The 14,809-nt window shown below is 33.4% G+C and overlaps 1 protein-coding gene across 5 annotated transcripts; it reads left to right on the plus strand.

Annotated features, from left to right (window-relative positions):
• Positions 1–358: 358 nt before the first annotated feature.
• On the plus strand, positions 359–14,342 carry LOC139776921 (bridge-like lipid transfer protein family member 3B). Of its 5 annotated transcripts, XR_011719227.1 has the most exons (20): positions 359–590; positions 1,147–1,348; positions 1,441–1,632; positions 1,727–1,952; positions 2,039–2,205; positions 2,278–2,440; positions 2,601–2,858; positions 2,947–3,186; positions 3,295–3,321; positions 3,766–3,858; positions 3,935–4,116; positions 4,204–4,441; positions 4,531–5,741; positions 5,825–5,959; positions 6,589–6,600; positions 8,430–8,801; positions 8,905–9,052; positions 9,297–9,310; positions 9,583–9,668; positions 10,171–10,297. XR_011719227.1 is itself a non-coding variant. In XM_071713964.1 (19 exons), exons 1-19 carry the CDS (start codon positions 547–549, stop codon positions 10,171–10,173), a joined length of 3,927 nt encoding a protein of 1,308 aa, XP_071570065.1. In that variant the 5' UTR covers positions 359–546; the 3' UTR covers positions 10,174–10,308. The 5 variants fall into 5 exon arrangements, 4 of the variants coding, with proteins under 4 accessions (XP_071570065.1, XP_071570062.1, XP_071570064.1 ...); XM_071713964.1 differs by lacking the exon at positions 9,583–9,668 and having other exon boundaries at positions 10,171–10,308; XM_071713961.1 differs by lacking the exons at positions 9,297–9,310; positions 9,583–9,668 and having other exon boundaries at positions 362–590; positions 10,171–14,342.
• The last annotated feature ends 467 nt before the right edge of the window (positions 14,343–14,809 follow it).

A 14,809-nucleotide genomic window follows, 5' to 3' on the forward strand; every position in this document is an offset into this window, starting at 1 on the left:
GTCGAACGTGATTGGCTCTTACTTTTACAACCAACCAATCAACGCAGAGTGTTGATAAGACGAACTCAACAGTTGTGTCTGCTGAACGCGGCCAATGTGATTGGTCAACTCTTTCTTCGCCCGAGATCTCGGAGCGATTTCTAGCATATCCAAGCATATCGTGGATACAAGGCTTAAGCCCCTTGCACAATAGGCGATAGCGATAGCGATAGCGACAGCGATAAAGTTGCCGACAAAGGTATAGCCACAGTATATATACTGTGGTATAGCTTTGTCGGCAACCTTGTCGCTGTCGCTATCGCTATCGCTATCGCCTATTGTGCAAGGGGCTTTAAGATAAGGGGGGATCATTTCATTCGCGGGCTCATATATACGATATATACGTATATAGATATATGTAAAATACAGTATATACCTATATGTATATATATAGTTAGAAGTTGCTGTAGATATGTGTGGTGTCAAACTAACCATGCTGAGACGTATTACCTCTTATTAACCGCTGTAAGAATTTAGGCCATTTAGGCTCATCGACACGACCGAAAGATGGTCTCGATCATCAAAAATCAGCTGTTAAAACACCTATCGAGGTACTATTCATGCAATCGCGATTGATTAACCTGGAACACAGTCTCACGGTTTCAAGTGACACGTAAAAAAAAAATCGTCCCGTTCCACATACATCACACGTCACGTAACTCCTTCATCCTTATTGTCGAGACGTACGTCTTGTCATTGCGATACAGTTGTCACATTCTCCTTTCCCGTATCCTCTGTATAATTGTAATATTGGGTACATTCGTAGAGCACTTTCGAGAGAAAGTAACGAGAGAAAGTGCTCTTCCCAATTGCAATCGACACTCGTCATATGCTCGTCCCTGATTTTTTTATTTTTTCATTCTTTTATTAGTCAAAGTTATTAGGATATTAATTGAGTTAGCAACAGTTATATGATATTCTATACATAAAAATTTACAGCAATGCTAATTATATTTATATAAATGTACAAATCTCATCAAAGTACACAAATTAGATAATTTTTACATAATTTATATAAAACATATCGTTATTATTTGCTTTAAAATCCTTGTAACTAATGGCAAGTGATATATTTTGCCTGTTGAGCTTTTACATTGTATATTATAGGTTCACCAAGAATTTATCTGCTGATAAGATAAACCTGAGCACATTCAAAGGTGAAGGAGAGCTATCGAATTTAGAACTTGATGAAACAGTCCTCACGGATCTACTAGAGCTGCCATCATGGTTAAGATTAACTAATGCTTGGTGCAATAAAGTTTCATTTCGCATACAATGGACCAAACTGAAAAGTGTTCCTATCTTTTTGGTAAATGACAGTTACAGATTATAGATAAATATGACTTTCGCCATTATGTTTAGTACGTGTAACAAAACTACAAACAATTAAAATATTTGCAGAGTTTGGATGAGGTTCACATAGATGTAGAAACATGTGAGGATCTGAGAAGCATGTCTTCCCCGCAGGGTGCAGCATCATATGCCGGTCCTGCAAAGTATTCTTTTATACATAAAGTAATTGATGGAATAACGATAGCTGTTAACACTGTGCTGGTTACATTTAAAAGTCCTGCGTTCATTGCCTCAGTCCAGGTACGATATTACAGTGGCACATGATATAAGAAGTAAAGTAAATTAGACACAGACAGATTGACATTTGTTTAAAACTATACGTTGTATTATTTAGATGAACCGGATTATGGTGGAATCCAAGTCGGCGACATGGCAACGTTGCGATCTCAGAACCACTAGAGTAAAAGATCCTGATCGAGGACAATTACTTATCTTTAAAGAATTGGAATGGCAGACCGTTAGAATAGAAGCTCAAAGTACTAAGGATCATAATCTGACGCCACTTCGTTTACTTACAAACCAAGCAAGATGTAGAATTACGATAAAGAAAAGAATATCAGGTTTGTAAGCATTGATGCTATTGATAAATACCTGTTGATAAATACTAGTAATTGCTCGTCACTAAGTCAACTATTTTTTATTACAGATTGTTTCGTCATGGGCTCCAGATTAGTAATTATTTTAGATGATCTTCTATGGGTATTGACAGATTCACAACTGAAAGCTGCGCTCCATTTTCTCGACTCTTTGGGTGGTCTTATCGAGAAAGCCACCGTTCTCGAGCGGAAAACAAAAGCTGCAAGAAAATTAGAGGTTTGCGCAATTTGTTTAATTTTTAATATAAAACCCCAATGATTTATTAATTTGTCTATCCTATAATTTAAGGTTTTACCAGAATATCAGGCGCAGGTATCTCAGCAGCAAAACAGAACAAAAAGTCAGTACACTACAGCGATTTCAAAAATATTTACGAGATATGATGTTGTAGAAACGTCATATCATTTTCTTTCGCAACGCATCGATCTTCACTTATGCGATGATGCTGGTGGTAAGTCTAAAAGATTTTATTTGTTTTCATGTTGGAATATTTATTGAAAGCGTGTTATTTACTACTTTATTTATTTAATATCTATTGAGTATAGTTCACGATTTTCTTCTGCGTCATACAATATTCACGTTTATCTTAATTATTAATATTATTAAAACAGGAGGCAGGTCATTACATCCCGATCTGAAGGACGGTGGTGCATTACAAATTTCATTAGTTAGATTTCAAATTGATTATTATCCGTATCATCTGGCAATGGCGGACAGAAAACATTGGCCAAAATACAGAGAGAATGCTACACCTCACAACCAATGGTTGCAACAGTCGTTCAGTTCGTTCCGAAGTCAGTTTATGGACCTCATAGATTCTGGAAGAACACAACATTCTCCTTTAACAAGAAGTCAAGGGAACGTAACAGGTTTGTGTACATACAAATATACTGCCTATTTAATATAATACATAATTGATGGAAGAATTTGCATATTATTCGATTTTATGTGAAACAGGAAGTGGTACGAAAGGCTCCAGAGAGAATTTGGAAAAAAATAATCAACCACAAAATCCAAATGCCACACCATCTGACCAAAAAAAGTCTCAGCATCCTAGTGGTAATCCAGTGAAAAATTATGTCTTGGAGCAGCTTGCCAAACTAATGACGACGTGCATTATTATCAGGATCGATGATTTTACCTTGTACAAAGTGACAACAACGTCGCGTAATCCAATGCCAAAAGAATTCATCTCAGGTATTGTATGTTTAATACTTGTTCGAGTTATTTGTTTTTATCAGGTTCTTTATCGAAATAGTCAAGTATCAAGTTCGACAATAATTATTTTATTTGGTAATTGTACAGCTCAAACCAGGAAAAAACATACACCAGGTACAAAAAATTAGTAGTTTGTTTGAATGTAACATCGCATATGAAGTTTTTAGCTAAATTTGATTTATTTTGACAAGTAGTTTTATTGCTTTACCTCGATTCTTTTTTATTTTCTATTTACATGTAGTCTATGTTAAATAAATTAAGCTTAATCTGTAATTTGTAATATTCAATGTGCAATGTATATTTAAAAAATATTGATATTACATATTACTTGTAAAAAATCTTATAGAGATTACATAAAATACTATATATTATTTACAACGATATTGCTAAATGCTGTTTTAATGTTTCGACAAAATGACGTATAATATTGCATGTGAGATCGAATTTAGGTAACTCTAGATTAAAATTTCACTTCCATTTCTCAGCCTTTATTATATATTCCTATATCATTTTATATTTATTATATATCCTATATATTTAAATTAAACTTCTATTTAGGCGATCGTGACAGATTTAGTCTTCCAGAAGACGTAACGATACTTCATGCTGAGTTTACTTATTACTATTATCCGGGAGATATTACTTTTCCCTGTAAGCAGAAATTTGTACAAGTCTCTTTATTCTATTCGATAACTTCTTCACTATTAAATAATGTATAATTTTTTAGTGCCGCCGCCCAAGTTTTATGTACAGCTCAATCCCATTCAAATAAATTTCGACGTCTGCTCGTGCCTTTGGTTTAATTCTTTTGCATTGAATCTTTATCATTCTCTTATGGGGAAAGACAAGCAGCTGAGCTCTTCTCGTTTAATGTATTTTGATGTAAAAATAGAGGCTATACTTCCAAGAGTAAGTTAAAATATATCAGTACATACTTTAAATACATTATCCTATTTTCTCATTTTATTTTAGTGATGTGAATGTTTGTATTTTTAGATAGTCTTCGAAAGTCAACAGGATTACCCAAACCAGAAAGACAGACCCAAGTCCTTGCATCTTCAAACTTCCAGAGCATCTATAACAAATGTTCGATCAACAGAAAGATCTTCGAGAGTGGATTTGGCGCAGTGCCTCAATGCATTTCAAATGGGACAAATGTTCTTTGGTGCAGAGTTTCCCAGTAAATCGGGAGATTTTCATGTAGTAACGGATAAATTTCTAGCGCATTGTGCAGGTATGTATTTACGATATTGCCAATATCAGTATCACATCTAGTTCTTTTTTATCAATTTTTTAGTATCCTTTTTTTGTTCTGTATTTCAGGCGCTGATAATATTAGGCAAATACCGCCCAATTTCAGCAGCAATTCCGTAAATGAGTTGCTTCGTCAACTAAATAGAGAACTTTTGTGGACAGAGGCGAAGGACGTGTGGTGCTGCAACTTGGAGCCTGTTTGGGGAGACTTTTTCGGAGCACGAGCCGTCGGCCAGAGTCGGCCCGTACCGTTTCTGGACGCGTTCCCTCTAACGCTGTGGTGTCATTTTACCGCAGACTCGTTATTAGCCACGGAGAAGCCTTCGGCCGCCGATATTCACGGGCTGGCATATATAAGCAATTTAGTTAGCGTACAGATAAATCATTATCAATATTTATTCTTACTCAGATTGTCGGAGATACTCGCCGAGATGGCTACGTACCTGGCCGTGGACTCGAATAAGATTTTGAAAGTTGAGAGCGGCGGATCGGTGATCATAGGCGCGTTGATACCGCAGGTGGAAGTGACGTTTGTGATGCCGTCGCACACACCCGGTAAAGAGAATTCCGGCGGCGATCTAGAATCCGTTATGCCTGACTCGTCCAGCATAGCGGACGATTTCGTCGGCTCGTCCACGGTCTGGCATACTAGCACGGTGGGCGTGGGCGCGGGCGCACGTGTCGATTTTAGCGCTAAGAGAATGAACACGAGCAACGACGTAGAGACACCTCAGAGCGAGGCATCGTCCATGTTGTCGATGGATTACTCGCATTCCGCTCCGCCGGTCGTCACTTTTAAACAAAACGGCACGAAAAAAGGCGACCAGGAGGGTCCAACGAATGCAATATGGTGCATACCCGAGAGTTCCGGGCCGCAGTATATCGGCAATCCGAGCGACGAAAAGAAACATACAACGGAAGCTACACATAAGCATAGCAAGTCAGACTCGAGCACGCCCTTCATTCCGAATAATTTCAACGTCAATCTCTCGTCTATGAAAAAGGGATTCAGCAATCTAATGACGTCGATCGACTCGGCCTTGAAGGCCTCTCCGGAAGACGGTAGTAGCGATACAGTGTCCATGAGAAGCGACGTTAGCTCGGACAGCGAGAATTATGTTTTGGTCAGCCTTCAAGATCAAGGGAAGATCGACGCGGTATTCGGTATCGATAATTCAATTAGGATAACGGCCGTGGAAGAAGCGACTGAAGTTGTGGAAGAAACGCCGGACACGCAAAGTGAAAAGTCTATGGACAGCGTATGCAAAAGGAAGGATATAGTGAGTACCGTAGTCAGTTTGTAAATCAATTTTTCGCGTTTATCGAAGACGATAGAAATAGAATCTTATTTTCTTATCCGCAGGTTTCCATGGCGACGTTCAAGCTGTCGAAAGTCGAATTTGTACACCAATCTTGTGATTATTCTTCCATTATCAAGGTTCAAGTTTCCAACATTGACAATGATGAGTGTTCATCTATTCCTTGGGACGAATTTCAGGTGAGCCAAATTACATTTTAACCGATGTAATATAAAGTAAATATATATATACGTTATGCTATATTATTACATAATTATGCTCTTTTTAAACGAACAAAATTCTTTATTATTAATCGTACTGCCGTAATAAAAATTTATTCTCCTTCTTTTACTATGGAAATTTTGTTACTTTCACATAATATAGCTTATTCATTTAGCATTATTTGTGTGCTAATTTAAAGTATCTTGAATATAATTAAAAAGTTATATTTATACAGAATCTTATATTTTGTAATAACTTGATTGATATTTGAGTTTTAATCGTAAAAAAATTACTTTTCTCCACGCAACAATACATTTTGTTGTAATTAAAAAAAAACTGCATTTAACTTTTTGTGATTATAAGTCATAGTAAACCTTTCCAATTAGAGTATATATTTGAAATAGCGGGTTACTTGTGCATAAGCTACTACTAATACTTGAGTAGTTTCGCAGTAATTTGCTCATTGTTTTTACAATTTTACATTATATAACCAGTTGACATTATTATAAATGTATATTTATACAATTTCTGTCTTTTAACTTTTTTTGCATGCCTCTCCCGCGTCTCTCCTTCTCTTGTGAATGTTTTTATGTGGCACTTGTGGCAGGTCAAGAGAAAGGTATTGGCAAAACCATTCATACATTTATTAATCTTAGACACCGTTAAAAATGCATGTATTGATATTGAGCTACGTAACATGCTGTTATCACACTGTTGATGGATCTCGTAGAGTCAACAAAGTTTTAATAGTGTTTTAACAAGTATAATATTATACAATTCATAAGTATAATACTGTAATTACATAACGATACGTATTTACGTCATACCATTATTTGTCATACCGTTAATATGCAATTGCAAATTTTTATGCAAAAAAAGCTAACCAAATAGAAGTATATAAAAAAAATGTATGTATTTATATTATATTTGCATTACATTACATATAATGATAATTATTAAGTAAAAGAATAAACCGTATGTATAAAAAAATTGAAAAGAAGAAGGGCCAATAACCGAGCAACAATAGATGTTAAATAATTAACTTATTAATTTGCATATACATATATAAATTGATACGTTTCGACTTTACCGAGTCTTCTTCAACCGTAAAATAATATTTAAAGACAGTAATACATTAACGTATCATAGAAACCAGATTGAAAAATAAGTTAAACGATGGGACAAATATAAAATAAATAAAGAAAAAATAAGCTAGAAAGTCGCAATCTAATAAAATTATCATAAGAAGCCACATTATGGTTTGAAAGCATGACGAATACATAACTGAAAATTGTTGTTGCATCTGTATGAAGTCAAAGATAAAACAGAGATGAAACGCAGTCAGTGATAGTGGCAATTAGATAATCTATAATTAATTTCTCATTCGAAGGCAAGAATAAATTGGATTCAATAGTAAGAATTAATGATTTTCGTTTCTATGATACGTTAATGTATTACTGTCTTTAAATATTATGTTACGGCTGAAGAAGACTTGGTGAAGTCGGAACATACTAATTTATATATGTATATGCAAATTAATTAGTTAATTATTTAACATCTATTGTTGCTAGGTTATTGGTTGTTGCTTCTTCCCACTTCTTTTCAATTTTTAACGATAATTATATTTCTTGCAATATTGCTTTATTAAAATGAGATAATTGCATTATATGTTTCTGCTTTTATCTTTCTTGTTTGACAGAGTAATTAAAGACGTAAAATAAAAAAATTAAAAAATACAAATATAATAATAAAGGCTCATATAAAAAAATACAATTATTTTTTTTATTATTAAATTAGAATGCTTACGATGTAAGTTACGCTTTTGATTTCTTATGATTTCCATACACAGTTGATACAAATCGAGTTTTGAAGTTTTTATTGATTATATTGCGGCAATGAAATGTATGGCATGGTAATGAACTTGCATTACAATATATATATTTAGAATAATATATATGGCCTGATTATGCTAAACATTGTAAATACATACGCATTATTTTATTTGCTTTATATATTATTTTATATGGGATTATTAATATTGCTTCACATATTAGACACTACATAGAATTGCTTTAGCGCATCAATATGCTTTTGCATCTGAATGTGATCTTTCTGCATAATAACTCTTAATCCAAAAGAGGCTTGGCTTTGACATTTCTTATTAACACATGTAACAGTAGATTTTCATCCTGTAATTAAAAGATTTAATAATTACGTCTTTAATTCTCTTATTAAATTAAAGTCGAGTTGTTTATAATTTGTAACTGACATAAAAATTATCATTAAGTCACTCATTTAGTGTACAGATCATATTTCATCTAATTTCGCAATATGATATTGCAACTTGAGCAGTAATGTAATCAATATGGAAATAGATACTTTACTAGCTGTATTATACAGTTTCTAGATCTATCCGAATTTAATATGTTAACGCATTCTGTTTGATAGACCAAGTTCAGTTCGCGATCTCGAGGCTGGATAGAATTACCATCCGATTCTGACTGCAGATCACGTATTAAGCTACGTTTGGATCATAGCTTGAAAAATCCGGAAGACTCTCGTAGATTGTCGGACGCCAGTCAAAAAGACACGAGCGACAGTAGTAGACCAGCATCTCAAGACCGCGCTAGATTGTCTGAGCAAGATACATCGCGTTCGTCCGGCATTAATGTGCATGATAAAGAGAACGTTATGAATTTATTCGAGAATAAGCTAGAGATGAGAGTCGCTAACGTAGGAATGTCATTGTCGATGAGCTCGGTGACGGGTTTGGCGGATTTGGCAGAGGACGAGATCATACCTAAACCGATTCCTATGCAGGTGGGTATTCTCGTAAGATTGCCGAGTCTTCTGGACATGATCTCTTTTCGTTCGAGGTATAATTCCAAGATTTATTGCCAATACGCACATGTTATTATTTCAGATATACTTAGAAAATATATCGTTACGTTTAAACGAGGATCGTCCGCCAAATAATATAACTTCCCCGGGCCCGATCCCGATAGATTTAAATATTTCCAAACTCAGGATAGCGCGGGACATGAGCGGCGTGTTTCACATCGAACCCGTTGGTAAGTAACACTCGTCGTCAGGCGAGGTGTATCCACTTGTTTCTGCCACTTGCAGTTGAAATTGAGTTGACTTTTCTTTTCCGATCTTTATGCGATCTTAATCTTAGTTACGTCGTCCCTGCGCCTGTAAACACATGTACCTGTGAGTTGGTATTACATGTAGATTTTTACATTGTGGCAAGTGGCAGATTTCAGTTTCGAAGTAATTAATATTACATATTGCATAACTGTTCTCTGCACCCAGGCGGCCTTTCGAATGTGAGCATTGATATAACACATGTAGACAAGTAGCTTTAGATCTCGCTGCTTATTACTATCGCACAGCTTAATATATTAATTATTTGATCTGGACATAATTGATATATGTATATATAGATAAAATATTAGCGCATTTAAGTAAGCATGAATTATGATCTTATTATTGCATATAAAAATATTAGTGCATATAAAGAAAAATTTGTTGGTCTACAAATAGCAATCATCTTACTATTCATTATCAATTGTTTTATATTTTATGTATTACTTATTAGATTTATATAGGATACATCTAAAAGTGGAAGAATTGGTAGCAGAAATATATTTTTTAAATAAATTTGAGATTGGTTATCTAATTTAGGTAATTAATTTATTTATTATGAACAATAGGCAAATATTGAGTCTCAAATTGATTAAAAAATATTCTTTGTTATAAGTACACATATCCTAGTTAATATAATTTATAATATTTCTCTTATATACAATCTGTATCTATTTTTTATCATAAAGATTATATATTTTATATTGCACATATCTGACGTTGGTGATTAAGGCTTTGGCACATAGAAAAACTTAAGCAGTAATATTTAAACAGTAAGCTAATCACAGTTAAGAACTTAAGACATAACGTAAGCGGTAGCGAATCAAAACTGTTGATGTCCTTACTGCTTACGTCTTACTGCTTAAGTTTTTCCATGTGCCCGGGCTCTTAGACATATGTATATTTTAGTATATTTATTCCTTTTCAACTATTATTTCTTCTGAAAGAAACTAAATAGTGTTATATTTGTATGTTTTTGTTGGAGTTTACAATATAATTTGTAGTAGGTCAAATAATAATTTTCTTTTTTATTTTATTTTAGTAACTACAGTAGGTGAGAGCCAGTCAAATACGACGTTATCGAATGACAACAGTCACACGCTTAAGAATACGGAGTGTGAGAGGGAATTGAAAGCTCTAAGACAATCCAGTAAGCAGCTGAAATCGGATAACGAGGAATTGAGACGTCGTATGGGAGCTTTGGAAAGATTGTCGGAAGAAAATGCGAGATTAATGCGCGTGAAAGAGGAATCGGATATAATAAGATCTCGTTTAAGCGCCGCGGAAGACGACATTACGAGTCTTCTGGAAGAAAAGAAACTCTTGCACGAAACTATTTCAGAGCTGCAAAATCAAAGACTGGAAGACGGTCCTGGAGGTAGTAATAGAGCTTCATGGTCTATTAAGAGATAGCATACCAGTTGTTTTGATTGCTCCGCATGTTGCAGTTCTAATAAGTCCTAACCAGTTATATTTTTTATAATGCAAAAGACATTTCTTTTGACAAGTTTAGGATATCTTTATGTAAAGCGAAGAGACTTTTAGTTTATTTTAATAAAGTTATTGTCGTTAACAATATAATTTTTAACTTTACACGTGTGAATTAATGAGGATTAGAACAATTTAAATCTTTGGAAGCACTCTATCAGGTCTATAACTGTATTTTAAGACATTATTCTCGTCTGCCGTAATTATGCTAGTAACTGCCGTTTAGATCTTTTGCTTAAAATGTCAAACACAGTGATAAGAATCGTATGAATGCATATACGACGCAAACTTAAATGAGAAAATATTAACTTTCTTACCGTGATCGAATATAAGGCGATAATAAACTACAATATTAGCCCGTTTTCTGTTTTACTGTGAAATTAGTGGTTTGTCGTACGAATTTTTGATAAGTGATAAATCGCCGGTATGTCGGCTGTTTATGGAGTAGCGTGGCTGAAAGTTGTGTATGACCGTATTTATTACATTATGCGTATTTTTGTTATAAATGTATAGATAAGTAACAACTTTTTGTCTATACATACATACATACTTACATGGTATACATATCCTTCTGAAAACGAAATAATAGTCTTAAAATACGGTAAAGATAAAATGAAAAAAACGATTTGTTTAGAACTGGATTTTTATTAACAAGGAAATGTGCTAGGTATCTTTTCAGCATTTCTCTGTTTTAAGATGAAAATTGAAATTTACTTGAGTAGTATACTTGCATATTTGTGCATTATACTTATGAAGTGTAGTATTTGTATCAGGACTTTAGGAGGATGTGTACGTACATGTACGGAATAAGCAAGTGCACTAGTCAGTACATTACAATTAAGGCGTATTGGTTGATTCTATAATTGGTCATATTTTTATATTTTGTTTTCCGTAAACATAACGATCCGTAAGAGCATCCTGTGAAGCACAATGATTTAAAACAGACGATTGTAACTTAGAAATATATGCTAGTTGAGCCTACGGATAGACTTTAAATAGGAATTGTGACCTGGTGGTATCATGCATTATGTCGTATACATAATTTTGCATTGACTGATTTAATGATTCATCGAATGATGAAAATTATAAATAATAATAATACAGTGATGTGAGACGTTTCAATAAGACTGTATAAAATTTGGAGATGGTCTATAGTAGTCGCTCTAGAGTATCCTTGAGATAATTTATAGGAACCTTAAAAACGGCGAATTGACTCGATGAATTTTTAAAGGGGAGAATCGTAATATGATGGATTAATAATGGTCCTTTTAATACAAGGTTTTTTTCAGTTTACAATTGGTCCCGATAATAGCTCACTTAGAGTTTGATTTCGATAGATTTAGTTTCTACGACGGATTGCTGGTCGATCCTACATAAATGGAAAGTATTTTTTTAGCGTATACGAATACATGATGCAATTGAAATTTGTTTCATAATGTAAATTTCTGCTCTTAATATACATAATTTCATGTATCATAGATACGCCATTTAGATAGATTTCCATTTAGATGCGGCTTCGAACGGTGCGTTCCCTCGGCAAATATTTTTGTCTAAATAGACGAATACAAATGATCGCAATTGTATATCTATGTGATGGTGTATTTGCTTGAGACGGTTTGGTGCAATAAGATGTAGTTATCTAATATTTGACTAGTGAACGCAATGACTGAAGGTAGCATAATATATGTAGGCTTAGAAAAAGATGAAAACTAAAAGTTTAAGTTTTCGTTACTTTCAGATGTGTGTGTGTGTGTGTGTGTGTGTGTGTGTGTGTGTGTGTGTGTGTGTGTGTGTGTGTGTGTATATATATATATATATATATACACTAACATATATACGTATATACATATATACGGGGATAAGCTTTTTATAATGCACATATCATATCTACAATGAAGGATTTGCTTATATGTATAACACGTTTATACATATCTGATAACATTTTGTATTGCAGGGACATAGTCTCCTTGCAGTTCAATTGTATTGATGTCTCTTATCTTTCAAGTCTGATTTAGATCAACTTCCTAAAGTTTGCTCATAGTTCCTTTTTTGGAGAACTAATAATTACATTTATACAAACATGTTTGGTATTAATTAATATATACCAAATACGTTTTTATTGTATATTGAACTAAAGTTTTATTTGTTTTTAATCTTTAAAGTTTTATATAAAAATATCTATACTTTAAATGCACCTCTATATTATATATATGGAAGTATTTCATATATTGCGTGTATGATGTTTTTTTATGTATATTATAATTTTTTATATTATATTTCATATATAAATGAAGGATTGTTTATTTCCTCTTTCCATTTTCTAACGTAAAGGCTTTAATAATGTATACCAAATATCCAAAATAAAGACTTTATGTATAATCTTAATATCCATTTAGCCACAAGTGCTATGTAGCTGTACACAAAATGGAATTGCTTCAAACGGTGCAAAGCTTGAATTCTTCCTTTTTATATATTCTAAGTACTTATATTATATTACACATACGACACATACTTAATTATATCGTTAACACAAACTTTAGGAAGTTGAATGTGATGAATTAATCGTATAATAAAATCGTATAATATTACACTTCAGTAGAATGCGTTTATAGTTTATAATTATTTAGGCTTTTCAATATATTTCCATTTATATAAATGGTTTATGATTATATTTAGACAATTTTGTCATTCCTGTATAAGATTCTTATATTGTTATCCGATTTTAAACTTTGTTATTAGCTTTATTTCAGCTATATATATATTGTTTTGGATTGATAACATGTTTTTTTTATTGTCAAAGCTTTTGGAGGCATGCTTGGAGTCACAGGCAAAGCTTTTGGAGGCATTTGGAGGTGTAATTCTATAACACTTACATAACTTTGTACTAGTTATTCTAGTTAGTAAGATTCTAAAAGTGTTGCATATATAAATAAATAAATATATGTATATGAACAAAGGAGGGAGAACGATCATGCCGTTTGGTGCATGAGCGACGGTCCCATTTCGTAAGTTCATATCGTATATCAACGGGCCATGCGATACATGGGTCGAAATAACGATGCAGCCATAATTTACGAAATGAACCTATTTTATATATTAGCAGAAATATAGTACATACATTTGAAGAGCGTCATTTCGATAGCAAAGTGCTAAGAGATCCCAAGAGTGGGTTGTGCAATTTCCACACATTCGTTCACACAGAGAGCATAGACGAATCGATGTAAATCGCTTACCACGTTCGCTATCTCTCCGTAGCTTTTGTTGTGAAACATTACGGTTATTAGATAATTTAAATAGGATAAGCACATCGGGGATACACCACTTCAACATTGAGGTGTTACATAACACCTATTGAATTATTATAGCTTCGTTTCGAGCATAGTAAATGTGGCGTATTTTGTTGAAATATATTATTTTGATGTATATTTCAGCAATATTAAAATGAAATATTGTATAATCTGCATTGATTAATGTAATATGTGGTGAAATGAGTTATATAATACAAAAATTTGGCAATATATATTATCCATCTTCAAGTTAATATATCGTAACAAAGGTACTGTGTTATTGTTTCAACGACGAATTGTACAAGTATGGGTGACATTTAATAATTATATTTCCAGCCTTTTTTGTGGAATTAAAAGAAGCGATGGCCAAAATGTAGTTTCATCTTTTTAATGTAAAGAAGACGAATATCACTTTCTCAATAAAGTTATTACAAAGATATCGAAAGATTCAAAAGAGAGAGAAGAGAGAGAGTGTTTCTGTTCCCCCGATTCGCGCATGATTTCCTAAAAATAAACACATATACATATGTGTACGTGTATACGAAAATATATAAAATGTCAAGAGATTGTGTATATTGTACATAGACATATGATGTGTCTCGTTTTTGCGATGCTTTTGTCATTTAAGATTTTTGAAGGGGTTGAAGTAGCACAGTTAAATTAATCACAATTATACATTCTCCTTAAAGACAAAATTGAAAATCGTGCTTTGGTACATTTCGCGTACAAGTCAGTTGGTTCCAAATAAAACGGGAATGGAAAGTTTTCGATGGCTCAGTCCATGTAAGAAAAAATATAAAATAAATATCAGAAAACCGTACGTGTATCTGTGTTTCATTACGTTTCTTAATTTCTATTTAATCATAGTGTATATATATTGAATGTATTATATCATGCACTATTATG

This window comes from Temnothorax nylanderi, unplaced genomic scaffold (assembly GCF_030848795.1).
Source record: "Temnothorax nylanderi isolate EJ_2023f unplaced genomic scaffold, tnyl_v1.0 TNYL_tig0132_pilon, whole genome shotgun sequence".
NCBI lineage: Eukaryota > Metazoa > Arthropoda > Insecta > Hymenoptera > Formicidae > Temnothorax > Temnothorax nylanderi.

What these genes read in the sequence shown, in the direction of transcription:
- LOC139776921 (XM_071713961.1), top strand. Translation starts at nt 547, where the DNA reads ATGGTCTCGATCATCAAAAATCAGCTGTTAAAACACCTATCGAG. An exon ending in GATAAAGAAAAGAATATCAG is followed by an intron (nt 1,953 to 2,038) that starts GTTTGTAAGCAT and finishes TTTTTATTACAG; the next exon opens with ATTGTTTCGTCATGGGCTCC. An exon ending in CTAAACCGATTCCTATGCAG is followed by an intron (nt 8,802 to 8,904) that starts GTGGGTATTCTC and finishes TTATTATTTCAG; the next exon opens with ATATACTTAGAAAATATATC.